At 34.4% G+C, this 15,208-nt stretch overlaps 1 protein-coding gene across 1 annotated transcript; it reads left to right on the forward strand.

The window, feature by feature from the left end:
• Nucleotides 1-1,207: 1,207 nt before the first annotated feature.
• LOC113774584 (putative polyol transporter 1) lies at nt 1,208-5,969 on the forward strand. Its single transcript, XM_027319145.1, has 3 exons — nt 1,208-1,506; nt 1,963-2,325; nt 4,411-5,969. The coding sequence occupies exons 1-3, from the start codon at nt 1,362-1,364 to the stop codon at nt 5,466-5,468; spliced, it is 1,566 nt and encodes a 521-aa protein (XP_027174946.1). The 5' UTR covers nt 1,208-1,361; the 3' UTR covers nt 5,469-5,969.
• Nucleotides 5,970-15,208: the final 9,239 nt, after the last annotated feature.

Raw genomic sequence — 15,208 nt, forward strand, 5'->3', positions numbered from 1 at the left:
GATTAGGACACAGTCGGACTGCAAAGGCGTAATAGACAGAATCAATGGAAGGAAATATGACGATTGCCAGATTGGACGCCTAAGGGAGTGTTATGTTGAATGTTGCTTCACTTTCATCAGAAGGGAATATAACTCTGTCAGCCATCAATTAGCACAATTTGCTATTGATTTGAAACTTGATCTTTGTTGGAAGGAATCCTTCCCCCTGTGGCTGACCAAAGCAGCACAGGAAGGCTTTAGGACTGTTGTCCCTTCATTGTAATATCCATTATGATTATACAAAAAATTATTGTTGTAGTTTGGAAAAAAAAAAAGAGATTAGGCCCCCCAAAAGGAAAAAAAAAAATCAATATCCAACAGATTTATATCAAGAAACAGTTTTGGAATTTTATTGTAACAGAGAATATCTTTTTACAATTGGAAAAACTATTTGTTATATCATAAAATGACTTGTAAGGAATTAAGGATATTAGTTTAAAAGCTCCATTTTTATGTCTTTACATATTGGATATTTTCTACCACTTATAGATTTACCTTTTTATAAAAATAAATAAATAAAATGAAATTGATAATAAAAAGCAAATGCCTACCACTAAGGCTCAATAACATGGATAAACCTAAACTCTCAATGCTCTGGGATTCAGAGGTCTCTCAATAGTCTAGGATTCAAAGGTCCTGGGTATTAATTCCCCTTCTTCCTCCTTGCTTCTTAAATCTCATTCCTAGCCTGTTATAAATAAAATTTTTTTAAAAAAAACTAAACTTTCAGTGAACGTTGAGGAATCTTAGAAAAACTGGGTGAGCCAAAGACAATATAGCAAGAGAATGGCAAATCCAAGGAGAGCCAAAGTTGTACTAAATGCAGAGCAATTCTAGAAAATTCGGGTTCAATCCAATCCACAAGCCTTCCCTTCACTTTGGTAAAGTAATTGTAACATAATAAAAAGGTAAAACCGGAAAACCCTTTATTTTAATTTTATTTTGTGAAATTGTATCTCTCTTATTGAAAAGGAGATCAGTATGGTTTCGTGTTAGATGCGTCATGTGCAATTATAGTAGTGTGTTTTTATCTTTTCTATTGTGCTCTGTTGCAAAAAAGTGACCGGCCGCAAGTGTACCAACTTGCAAGACCATAACGGCAACACCCCGTGTCCTGTGCTGTGGGACGGCATATCCTTTTTGCGGCCCTCGTGAAATCTATAAAAGGCCCATCTGTACCCTCTTCAATCCTTGAATCATTTCATATCATCTCTTTCTCACAAGTCACAACACCGGAGCTTCAGACACAAGAATCACTCTCTACATCGATCTTCTCTCTTTCCCCTTTCTCCTCCTCCTCCTGCTTCTAACCTCGATTTGTCATGGCGGAACAACAGCTAAGTAAAGCCCTTACTAGGGCGGAGTCGTCTATTCCAGATTTTGGTCCTCCTCCAAGGCCTAAAAGGAACAAATATTCCTTGGCCTGTGCTCTTTTAGCCTCCATGACATCAATCCTGCTTGGTTATGGTAAGATCAGCTTGCTCCTAATGTTTACTTTTCCTTAGATTAAATTACCTCTCCATTTCTTTCAACAAATTTTTTTTTAAAAAAAATAAATTTTATCCTTTTTCAGTAAAGTTTCCCTTTTCATTTCCTGATCCCTCCAGCCCCTGTACCCCAAAAAAAAAAAAAACAATTATCATGAGTTTGTCTTTTTTTTTTTTTTTTTTGCTTGTTGAAGAAATTCTTCTACTGATGTAGTAGCATGGATAATTTCCTAAAACCCTCCAATCCCACGAAAAAAAAGGAATAAATAAATAAAGAGAGAGAGAGAGAGAATTATTATACTTTTGTCTAATTTTTTTTTTTTTGTTGGCTCGTTAAAGAAATTATTTTGTTCTTGATGGAAGTAGAACATACACTTGAGGAAATTTAATAGGTGGAGTGTGTACTGAAATCTTTTGGTGGTCCATGCACATGCAGACACAGGAGTGATGAGTGGAGCCACACTTTACATAAAGCAGGATCTTCACGTCTCCGATGTACAAATAGAAATTTTGGTGGGAACCATCAATATATACTCTCTTGTGGGGTCAGCCATTGCCGGAAAGACGTCCGACTTGGTTGGCCGTCGATACACCATAGTCATCGCCGCCGTCGTCTTCTTCGCCGGGGCCTTTTTAATGGGATTTGCCACCAACTATGCTTTCCTAATGTTTGGCCGTTTTGTGGCCGGAATAGGAGTCGGCTATGCTCTCATGATCGCACCCGTATATACCGCCGAGGTGGCTCCGTCATCATCTAGAGGTTTTCTCACTTCTTTTCCCGAAGTGTTTATCAACTTTGGTACGTGGTCTTTTTCTATTGACTCATCCACCATTATTATATTACTATTAATAATAATAAAATTGTTGCTTGTCCCGAAAAAATTGTTCGTGTGGTTGGTCCACTACAAGTACATTTATTTGTATACGTACATTTTTGTCGTTTTATAATTATGATAACGGGCAGAGGAAGGAAAATGTCATCCTTGGAAAGGGACCATGCTAGTCTAATCTCCCAACCATTTTGTTCATTCGTGTTAGTTTATTTCAACCGGGGTTTCGGATGGGAGCCGTCTCACTTACACTATTAAAAAAAAATTAATTTATATTGACTCGTTAACTTAATAATTTTTAGATTGATGATTTATATAATCATCTACATTTATCTAAAATAAACAACAAGACAAGATGTGGATATGAAGGAAACCACCTAATGTTGTTGCTAAGAATTATTGGTTGGATGTGTAATTTTGGATCATCAACTTATTATCAAAGAAGGAAATGCCATATCTTTTCTTGTTTGTGTAGGTTGTGGAATTTTTGACTTTAAATTTTGTCTAACAACACTAGGAGGATGAGTTTTTTTTTTTTTTTTTTTAATAATGGGGGCTACTTAGCTACTAGTTGGCCCTATTATCCTCATTAGCTCAACCGTAGTTATAACTTTTTGATGACTTTACTTCTCAGTGCAAAAGTGCATGGAAATAAATACGTGACACGTACATAGTGAGACATTAATTTACTCTATAGCCCTCTTTTTGTTAAATGCCTTTTTTTTTCATATAGATTTTTTAATCCTATCATGCATCCTCGGAGCCTTCTCACTTGTCCCCAGCCGAGCCTGAACTTTTTCTTCTTTAATCCTTTCACCTATTCCCATACCCTTCTCACCCATAATACTGCGTTTGATAGGAGAGATTTGGCCGGAAAAAAAAAAGTGATATAGGAAATCAAATTTTCAACGTTTGGGAGATTCTTGATGTTAAAAAAGAAAGAAAATAGGCTAATTTGGTTAGATCTGTTTTGACGCTACAGTAGAGAAAAGTTTTCTGTCTATTTTGGGTTGATTTGGACAGAAAGCAAAAGTGTGCCTATGAATTTTTTTTAAAAAATGATTAATTGAACAAATTTTTAATGACATATGTATCCAAAATCTTTTTTTTTCTTTTTTAAACTCTCAAACAACATAAAAAATTTCTTTTTTTTTTTCTTTCATTAACTTAAGATTTCTTTTCCTTTTTTTTCTACCCTAAACTTCCAAACTAGCCATAAGTGTCATCGAACAGTGGAGAAAACTCTGCATAGCCTTTCTCTCGCCATTGAATCTATATTTGTTAAATACTTGATTGTCTTTCCTTCATTTTATATTTTATCCTTCAAATGAAAAGACTAAGGAGATGACTCATCTTCTCATGTCTCTTAACAACCACTAGAATTCGTTATTGTTTATCTTCTCATTGTTTTCAAGTTGTGAAGAGCAAGGAGGAATCCTAGGATTCCAGAGCTTCCGTCCTGAAAAGTCCCGAGTTGTGTGAAGAGTCTCATGAAAAGATTGATTGCTGGACTTTAGATCTGATAAGAACAGAGAATAAACTAACAAGACCTGCAAGTAAAACGGATGATTATCCTACGGGATGACCTAACACATGAATAATAGTACACTACTTCGCAAGAACCGCAAGTTTTTTCTTTTTTTTTTTTTCCTTGGTTCCTTCAAGGCTAGTGCGATTGACGGTGATTAGGTGGGATCGAGAATCAATACAAACCCTGCCAGGTATCACTATGGTTACGTAGTTATTTGAGAGTCGGTCATTATAGCAATCGACTAAACCCAAAACTTGATAACTACAAGCATGAAGAAGCATCCAACAAGGCAAAGACGCCAATTGCAACAATGACCTATCACTTTTTTTTATTCACCAAGCAACATATTAATAATTCCTATGGTCACCACGCTTTAATTCTTGACAACGTGGAAAACATTGCATCACCTATCACGTTGGATGCTGTACCATAACTTTGTAACGTTGTTGTTAAAAGAAGAATATAAGATTCAATTTCAGTAGTCAATGATTTTTTTTTTTTTTGTGTTTCTTGAATGCAACAGGTGTCTTGCTGGGATACGTGTCTAACTATTTTTTTGCCAAGCTTCCCATTAACTTGGGCTGGCGGTTCATGATGGGGGTTGGTGCGCTGCCCTCAGTGCTTCTAGGCCTCGGGGTCTTGGCCATGCCGGAATCGCCCCGATGGCTGGTGATGCAGGGCAGACTTGCGGATGCAAGAAAAGTTCTGGACAGAACCTCCGAGTCTCTGCAAGAATCACACGACAGATTGGCTGATATCAAGGAAGCCGCCGGCATCCCTGCCGAGTGCAATGAGGACGTTGTCGAGGTGCCCAGACGCAAGAAGGGCGGTGCGGGCGTGTGGAAAGAGCTGTTCATCCACCCTACACCCAAAGTTCTGCACATTTTAATCGCAGGCATCGGTGTACATTTCTTCCAGCAAGCGAGCGGGATAGATTCCGTGGTGATGTACAGTCCTAGGATTTTTGAAAAAGCGGGCATCGCGAGCACTAACGGGAAGTTGCTCTGCACCATAGCTGTCGGTGTAACCAAAACCATCTTTATCTTGATTTCCACATGTTATCTGGACAGGGTCGGTCGGCGTGTATTGCTTATCGCTAGCTCTGCTGGTTTGGTGGCATCGCTCTGGGGACTGGCCATTGGATTGACGGTCATTGATCATTATCCAGGACAGAAGCTGACATGGGCCATAGGCATTTGCTTTTTCTGCACGTTGTCAAGCGTGGCGACCTTCTCGTCGGGGATGGGTCCGATTGCTTGGGTGTATAGCTCTGAGATTTTCCCTTTGAAGTTGAGGGCACAGGGGAACAGCATAGCCGTGGCCATCAATAGGGTCACTAGCGGCATAATCTTGATGACCTTTATTTCTTTGTACAATGCCATTACTATTGGGGGGTCCTTCTTTTTCTACGGGGCAATTGCATTTGCTGGCTTTCTATTTTTCTGTACGCTGCTTCCTGAGACAAAGGGCAGAAGCCTTGAGGAGACGGAGGAATTGTTTGGCACCTTTTTGAGGTGGAGGTCGAGAGCGAGAGAGGTGGAGAGCAGGAAATGGGAAAATGAGAAGAATCGTCCTATTTAGATTAGTAGGTTGGAGGACATCTTGTTACGATACTTAGTTGGATGTTGAAATAATTATGATGTGCATTGCTTGTGTTCTAGTGGTGATGAAGCCTTGAGGAGGCGGAGGAATTGTTTGGCACCTTTTTCAGAGTTCAAGAACGAAAGAGATGGAGAGAAGGAAAATGAAAAGAATCCCCTCCTACTTAGATTGGGTTGGAGGGCATCTTACCATACTTAGTTTGATGTTGAAATAATTATGGTATGCATTTCTTGTGTTTTCTAGTGTTGAGGGATTAGTACAGTCTAGTAGCATCTGAAGTGATTTTGCATTTCACTTCGGAAATTTATAATTAGGGGAATATTTTGGAATTTCCCTAATTCAAGTCTATATATATATATATATATATATATATATATGAATATATGTATGTGGTTTGATGTTTGAACAATTCTACATCTTTGTGCTCCCTTTCCATTCCCAAAACAGTAATTAAGGAACCATCCTCATTGAAACTCCCTAATAAGTTAGTACTTGAAGTGTGTGAATTGTGAGGCGTAAAAGTCTCCCCTTGAATTATAAATGTGCGATTTGATAAACCGTCTTTGAACATCAATCTCTTCAAGAAATGAACTTTACTATATGATTCCCAACAAGTTTCTATGGTATGTGAAGTATGTGATTTGATATCTGCTTTTAGCTCCATGAGTTCAATTACGGAACTTCAATCTCTTCAAGAAATGCGCTTCAATAGTTTTAACAAATAATCCGCTCAAACCCTTTATTTATGTGGTGGACCCTAAAAGATACGACTAATCGCTGACAATTATTATGTTTAATGGAAAATACATGTGCGGATCAGGTGCAGTGATTGGTCATAGCAAGAAGTACCAGGAGGTCAAGATTTCGCAATGATGATCGCACTGACTAGAAACATGGCTGTACAATCTGATAATCACAGTGTTGGCGGGCACAAGTCTCATCCTCGCACTCAACTTGTTTTGAAAATTCAGTGCATGCGCCAAGGAAACGTCATATCCACTTGCATCTATTTGGAAAAAAAAAAGTTCTCATTGCCTAATTTAGAACTCATTTTCTTTATGGAAACTTTCAAATTTTACACGGTCGTTCCTTTTTCCGGGATTAGGTTGGATAATAAGATCATTTGCATTATTTATTGTTGAGATAGTAATTGGAGAACAAAATTATCTTAGATTCATACCGAACCAAAAAATGATTTGTTAAAAATTTTCCTGTTTGGATTGCAATTTTCTGAAATTTTTGTTAAAAAAATGCACTGTAACAATTTGATATATGCGAGATAAAAAGGCGATTGAAAAATATGTTTATAAAAAATATAAAAAAAAAAATTCTGATAAAAAGATGGCTTTTCAGATAAGGATCCAAGGATAGGCGGAAAGGTGGAGAAGATTCAAAAAAAGTAGTCCCTTAATAATGATGCAAGAAATGTATGTTGCTGCTTTTGCCATGTAAAATGCAAACTTTCAGATGGAGATGTATCTGTGGCCAATCTTTTTCCTTTGTGCAAAAGAACTTCTTTTCTCCTCTACCATGGGACTGCAATATATTATGAGTCCAAGCTTTGTCCATCCCCTTTGGGGACCTTGTAGGATAACTCAAAGCCGTGTACAACAGGGGAAAGGGCAAAGAAAATACACTTTTATTTGTTGGCTTGCTGACAAAATGGCTATCTGTCAAGTTTTTGTATGGACTCTTCCAAATAATATAAATGACATCAGATTCTCTTCGGAGGGTAGAAGAATGACATTATTGTCTATATATACGTGTTGCATTTTATAACCGTATAATAATAGCTTTTAGAATGAATGGTATTCATTAAGGCCTCTCTCACAACTGTTTTGCACTTTTTGATGGTTTGATCGGCCTTTTTTGTGGTGCTTCGCCTTTGCTGGAATTAGCAAACGCGAACAGGTCGGCTCTAGTTAAAGCACGCGAATAAAGGCTGGACTGAAATTCAAGTCCTAATCGACAACGGAAAATTGCTAGACAACAATACTGTAGGACCTGAATCATCTATAGCAAATGTTTGCAAGTTGCACGTTTACAACAAGCATAGAAGATAAGGTTAGTAAAATTCCACCTCATCATCATTAAAATTGTCGTGCTTTTCATTTCACGATGTACCAAATCGTTTGTCATCTTATCAAAATCAAAATTACTTTTGATTGTTTTTCCAATGTTATCCCCACCTTTATTTATATTTCATACTAAATTCAATTTTTGAGTATAATTTTGGAAATAAATCTACTTACATCACCATCAAATCACTATTTTTCAAAAATTAGAATCATAAAATGCAATAAATAATGAAAAATGTTATTTGCATTCCCACCATTTGTTATATCATATAATCTAATAAATAAAAACATATATATATAATAAAAATGATAGTGAAAGTGCAAATAATAAAAAAGCGAGTGTAAATAACATTTCCCTAAATAATTTGGGAATGAGGGAGTAGTAAAATTAATAGACCATCTCTTGTTGCCGGCTACTTACCATGATATCCAATGGAAGCTTAATAGTAATGACTTGCTATTAGTGTTATTAGACCCGGTTTCGGACCGGTCGAAATCGGTCCAACCGTGAATCGACCCTCTTTCTGAAGTGTTTGTGGTATAAAATCATTTTAATGAAAAATCAGTCAAAATCATCAAAAATCGCCTAAACCATTGACCCGATTCAACTGTTTGATTCGATTCTCAAACTTTTCTTTCTTATTTTTCCAAACATAATTTGAGTTACTTAAATTGTAACACTTTCATTTATTAATAGGAATAAGAAAATGTCACACGATTAGTGTAAATATCAAAATCACTCTCATTCCTAAATGATCTCCAAATCAATATGTTTTCATCCCTATGATATCATTAATTTAGCATCAGTGATTCCAACTTGCATTATATTTCTTTTAATTTAGTTTCAAGTAGTTTTGGAGAATGAACATATTTTAACTATGAATTTATATTTTTATATTTAATTATTAGTTGTATATTTAATTGCAAGTCTAATATTTTTGAAAAATTTTTCATGATTGGCCAAATACAATCAAGAACTTAATTTCAATATTTCTGAAACTTATAAAAATATCAAAATGATTGTAACATCATGCTAATGTCAGCAGGTTTTTTAGAACGATCCGATCGATTCAACCAGTTAACCTTTGACCCAATAGTTTAGCCGAGTCGCTATTCGATCCGAGTTTGATAACATTACTTGCCATTGATGACTAGACATTCAGATTGTATGTAGGCATATCAATGGATCAAATTTTATCTAGATTCGACCTAGACCCAATGTACTTGTGTAGGGTTTGGATTTAATTTTTCAAATTCAAACCCTACATAGACCCAAACCCTGTACTTGGGTAAGGTTTTAATATATAAAATATTCAAACCCATGAATATTTATAAAATATTCTAATATTCTATGGTCATTGAATCGAATACAGGAAGACTTCATGATTATTTTTTTCAAACTAATCCTAGTTGTCATTGTAATTAGTACAAAATTTTCCAAAAAAAAAGAGAGAAAGTGAAGACAAATAAATGAAAGATTAGACGTAAATGCAGTTAAAGTTTAAACAAAAAAATTGAACCAGTCAATAATAGTTATTTTTTGAGTTCATAATAGTACATTTAACATCTTGATATTAATTTTATTATTTGAAAATAAAAATTGAATGGTGTTTATATTATTTGAAATCTATATATTTTTAATATGTTTTTACTTATAGTGTATTTAGAAAAATACAACGGGTACCCATTGGGTATGGTCTGGATTTGAATTTATTTTTTCAGACTCATAAGTGTTTGAATCTGGGTCTAACTAAATTTAACGGTTTGAATTTGAATAAAAAATATCTAACCTAGACTTTACCCATCGACATGTCTAATTGTATGTATACCTCTTGTAAAGTTAGTTATAGGAATGAAATTGTTGCAAAAGATTGGCTTCATTGTATATAGCTCTATTGTCTATTGGTTAATAATGTTCGGACGGTGGCCTCGTGTGAATCTGGACTGCTTTTGTCGTTGTCCAAACTCTATTGTACTCATATAGACATAGATTTTATTGTCTGCTCAATTTAAAATAAAAAAGTATTCCATAATGGATCTGGGCCCTTTTTCTTATGAAAAAGTTGAAAAGGAAAATCCTAAAAGGAAAAAAGTAAAAAAAAAAAAAGGAAAAAGTAGAAGGAAATCCTTAAATGGTAACAGGCAACTGAATTATCTAGGTCTGGCCCATCAACTTTCTCTTCAACCAACGTCAAGGCGGGCTTGGACCCTTTCTGGATCTGGATCACATTATTGACATTCGTCAGTAGTCACTTCGCCTTTGTCATTGAAAATTGAAGGGTAAAATACCAAAAAATTCCATGTGATTTGACAAATATTCAATTTAACTCTTTCTGATTTAAAAATTTACACTATAATTCACTATAATTTTGACTAAATTGAAAATTGGACAGAAAGCATAAAGTCTAACGGTTGTGTGTGAAATATCAATATTGCCCCTACTATACGTGAGATGCTTTTCATTCAATTTTCAATTTAGTCGAAATCGTAGAAAGGTATAGTGTAATTTTTCAAATTAGAAGGAGTTAAATTAAACATTCAACAAACCATAGGGAGTTCATTTATATAAGGGCAATATTGACATTTCATGTATAACCGTTAGATTAGATGCTTTCCATCCAATTTCAATTTAGTTGAAATCACAGGGAGTTATCGTGTAGGTTTTCAAATTAGAGGGAGTTAAATTGAATATTTAGCAAATCACAGGAGTTTTTGGGTATTTTACCCAAAATTGAAACACCACTTCCACAAATCCCCATGCTGTTTGACATAGGATATATCCTGAAGATTTATTTGTTGGATAAATTTTTCCTATAATATATACTGTTAACGTTGGATAAATGATAATTATATAAAATTAAATTTGAAATTCCACTTTTACACATATTTTATGGGTCTAATGGTGACAATGTATACGTTATCAATGTATATAAGATTTACTCTTATTTTTTCACCAACTTCTCCTCAAATTTACTTTCATGCAGTATAAATGTTAGTGCGAAAATCTCTAATCCAACTCAAAATTGTGCATGTATTTCTCGAATGGCATGGAATTATAGAAAATCAACTCATATATCCACATAGCAATTTCTTTCTGAGTTGTACATAACAATTGGCCTATGTCCCAAAACACAAAGTAAGAAATGCGCCAGTCCTCTTCCTTTGGCAATGTCATCCAATCTCTTTTCTGTTGGAAAGTTTTCAGAATAAAACGTTACCTCTACATAGATGCTAGTTGATTAAATTGTCAATACATAAAAGGCTTGGTTGTCTAAATAAGTTTGTCTTGTGATGAAAAGGTCCGTAAATACTATTGACATGTGGAGTAATGCAAACGCCAAACATGAGAAGCTAGACATAGTGCCCATCACCTATTGGTCTGCTTGCAATTTGAAGTTGTCCAACTGAATTATTTTGGACCAAGGTCCTTGCAATGTTAGTAAAGCATTTATAGACTTGTATGGGATGAAATTTGTATTTTATGCGCCAACATTTCTCTTTGAAAGTACAATTAGAAACACAAGTGGAATAATAGAGCATAACCTTTACTCACAGTACACTAAAAGAAATTTAGACATTTTGTGACTTGTCAAATAGTTGCAAGTCATATGACATGAAATTGGTGATAATCACAAAAAGTATGGTTTTTAAGCCACAAATAACAGCCCCCAGCGGGTAGCTCGATCAGTGTAGTTATTCCTCTTTAGGCATGCCTACCAGAGTTCGAGTCCCGCTGTTAACGCATTCGGAGTAGGTTGGGGTGCCCGCCCTCGGGCCGCAGAGGATTAGTCGGGTCGAAGGCCCGGACACCCCTGTGTCGACAAAAAAAAAGAAGAACAGAAATGACATTCAATTATGAGTTACAACTGATTTTGTAGCTTGTAAATGAGAATCACGGTTTACATAGTTACAATTGATCTTGTGACTTAAAAAATCAATTGTGAATATGTAAATAGTGACCCTTATTTATAAGTCACAAGATCAATTGTGACTTGTAAATGAACGTTATTTATATTAGTTATAACTTAAAAACAACTTATTGCTACATTCACCAATTTCATGTTATAAAAAGTAAGTTTTTTTAACTTGCATTAATCTGACAGTCATGAAGAGTCTAAATTTCTTGTAGTGATAGTAATAATTCTGGGTGTGTTTGTGTAGGAGATTATTTGAGAAAATTTATTTAAAATAAAATCACAACACTTTTTTGTGATATGATGTATATATATGACATGAAAATGTTATTAAAAAAAAAAATTGATTGAAAAATGTGTTTATGATGCAAACCAAATAAAATATTTAGAAAAAAAATCCACATCCGAAAGTAGTAGTTTTATCTGGAAAACATCCAGGGCACACTCAGCTATAATTGGTGCATGTATTAGGATCCCAAGGATAGTTAGTAGTTACGATAACAAAGTGTATGTACATGATCCTGCATCTCCTTTTGCACTCCTCTGGAGGCTCTCCTACGCAAACTCGCAAAGGTCGAAACCCCTTAGCTAGCTATGTCTGCCCATGTAGCAGTTCTTCCAGTTCGTAGTGCAACTGACTAGGTTTGTTTTGTCTATTTTATGATCAAGAAAATAAACGTACGTGTACCTAGAGAAATAGACAGAAAAAAAATGAAACTTTCTGTATGAGAAATTATTGGTATATTAATAATGAATGCTACTTTATTTTGCCAGTTCAAAGTTGAACTTTCTTTACGAGTTCAAACTTCCAGATTCTTGCTGCAAGAAGCTTTTCATTTGTTTTTTCCTGTTACGATATCTTCCAGATTCTACCTGATCTACCACATTTAGAATCAAGGTCATTTTCCTTTCATACATGCTTTCATAGTGGCGAAATGATAATATGCCACAGCCCATGTTTTATTTCCAAATCAAATTTATGCGGAAATGACAAAAACTGCTCTTCCTAAGTCCAAATTGCATTTGGACTCAAGAAGAGCAATTTTGGCGTTTTATACAAAAATGACTGTGGAAAAAGAATGGGCTGTGCCATGTACAGCAGTATTCATAGTGAGACAAGGAAAGAGTCAGGAGGTTACGTTTGTGAAAGCCAGTTGAATCCTTAACGGAATAATCAATTGACATTCAATCTTCATAGAAATGCCCCGTTTGACAAACAAGTTTTTGGCCAAATTTGTCTGTCACAAATTTTTTTAACAATATTAACTACAATAATTTCAAAAAAACTTTTCAAAAATTTTAAACTATACATTTCAAATTATCAAAAAATTTACACACTTCAAAAATTTTTTCTACAACTTCTACAGTAAGTTACAGTAAAGTTTTAGACAAATACTTAAAAAAAACTTACCCTTTGAACAGACTTTGTCAATTGAGAATTAATGTTTTGGCAAGTTACATACTATAAAGTATAAACTCCATTGGAAAGGAGGTTGCTTATTTCCCATAACCAATTGAAAATGTTGCAGAAGGGAAAACTACAAAACCATATGGGCAAAGAACCTGATCACTCCTACCTATTAATTCTCAGTTCATCGGACATGAAAACCTTTTGCTTTCTGCATTTTACATAATAGCAATACAAGAGCAGTAATTATTTCTTGCAAAGAACCATGTAATTAATCTTTAGTAAGAGATCCCCTATGCTCTTAACAAAGAAAATTACATTCGCATCTGAAAAAAGCAATATATTGCTGTGTACAAGTTCCCTGAACATTTGGTCCAAACTCTTTGCAATATTTGTCATTGCAGTCACTGTCGTAGCAAAAAACGAAAAACCATCCCCTATACCGAGAGCATACTGCTGTATCTTGGCTTGATGCAGTCCTGGGATGAACTGCAACCAATATTCACAAATTGGATTACTAAACATCAACCCGAATAACTAGCTAAAGCGATTTTGACGAATTTAATTTAATTTAATTTAATTTTTTTATCAAATTTCTCAATTCAAACGAAGCCCGGATAAGCATAAAACACTTATATGCCACGAAAGCGATTATTCTTTACCAATCTTCTTGTTATCGTGTTTCCAAATCATGAAATTCTAGGGGTTTACAAAAATTAAAGAATCACAATGGTAGAGATCAGTTATCTACTTATCTTTTCTTATTATCTTTTGTTTTTTTTTTTTTTAATTTGTTTGCTAGCTATAAAGTTAGTAGGGGAAGTGAAAAATATGGGTGAGCAAATTCAGTAAATTAAAACCATATAAAATAACCTCTAACATATCAACCTCTAAGCGTGGGAGGATGCTATACTCGTAACATATCAACCTCCAAGTGTAACTTTACAAGCACATGACTATTTGTATATACAAGCTGTTGTTGCTTAATATATGTATAGTTTTGTTTTTCTTTCAATTGAAATTGGTACCTTAATTTTCTTTTTTACTACAAGAACTTAATAGGGGAAAGAACCATTTTTTCAATGAGATTGAAAGATGATATATTGCACATGGATTATCAGAGCCTATTCCCAAAATCTTATATCCTATCAGATGTGATAAAAGTACTAAAACTGATAGTACATCAGAAAGGTTGCATGCATGGGATTAGAGATGTTGTATTTGATAAATCAAATGCAATGTAGATTTAACAAAGCAATTTAAATCCAAATAGGCATGACGGAAAAACTATTCACAAAGGGAATGACAAAGCAAATTAAGCCCAGCAAAAGCTATGAATTGATATAAAAAAGAATTATTGTTGAAAGAAGGGTTGGAATTTAGACTTACCACATATGAGAAAAGCCATAAGGAGGATGCAACGGAAGTGTGTTTTTGTCTCTGCCATCTCAAAAGTGCATAAGCTCACCAGAAGATCGTATATATCAGTCCATCTTTTTTCTTTCTTTTACGGTAAATTATGAACACATCGACCATATCCCAGTGCTTTATATTACCTTATAATTGTAACGTAAATGCTTTAAAGTGGACATAAAAATCTCAATTAGTTAAATTACTATTTAGAATGACTTGCTGTATCTTAAATTAATCCCAAAAATGCGGTTGTTAGTGTACTGGTTTAATTGATTAAATGCATATACTATGAGAATTAAATTGTCACCTCCAACTTAAATACGATTTATAAGTACCTAAAATTAATTGCTGATTCATAACTTCAATTTTTTATTTCAAGTTTCTTTTTAATCTTTCCAACTTTTTAAACAATGCAAAAACCATAAGCTTACTTAATTATTTTTTAGCTATATTTTCTCTACAGAAATTGAAAATTTTTTGCAATGGTTGTAACAGTTATACAAGCATGTTTTACATTAAATTGTCTAATGGTTAAACTTAAACACTAACATTGTAACTGATCATATTGTCTCAACCCAGAGATAAAACGTTTGATGAGATCTAAAAATAGAATCCTTTGTTTTTACAAATAGTTTTTTTTTTAACTCTCTATATCTATCCATTCTTTGTGAAGGGATTTCTTTCATCTTTTTATTATATTCTCTAATCCTAGAATACTAGTTCATTATAAGTTGTAAGATTAGACTTATCTTGTAGGACAAAGAACAGTTAGTGTTGTGCAAGGTTTTCACCATTTGATAACCAACTTCTAGGACTAGTTCTACAACTTCATTGTGGCAACTTGTAATTTACTTTGCTGGTTCTACAGTCTTGATTTTCCGTATTTATCCACTTCTACTGTGTATA

This window comes from Coffea eugenioides, chromosome 6, assembly GCF_003713205.1.
Source record: "Coffea eugenioides isolate CCC68of chromosome 6, Ceug_1.0, whole genome shotgun sequence".
NCBI lineage: Eukaryota > Viridiplantae > Streptophyta > Magnoliopsida > Gentianales > Rubiaceae > Coffea > Coffea eugenioides.

What these genes read in the sequence shown, in the direction of transcription:
- LOC113774584 (XM_027319145.1), top strand. Translation starts at nt 1,362, where the DNA reads ATGGCGGAACAACAGCTAAGTAAAGCCCTTACTAGGGCGGAGTCGTCT. An exon ending in ATCAATCCTGCTTGGTTATG is followed by an intron (nt 1,507 to 1,962) that starts GTAAGATCAGCT and finishes ATGCACATGCAG; the next exon opens with ACACAGGAGTGATGAGTGGA. An exon ending in CGAAGTGTTTATCAACTTTG is followed by an intron (nt 2,326 to 4,410) that starts GTACGTGGTCTT and finishes TGAATGCAACAG; the next exon opens with GTGTCTTGCTGGGATACGTG.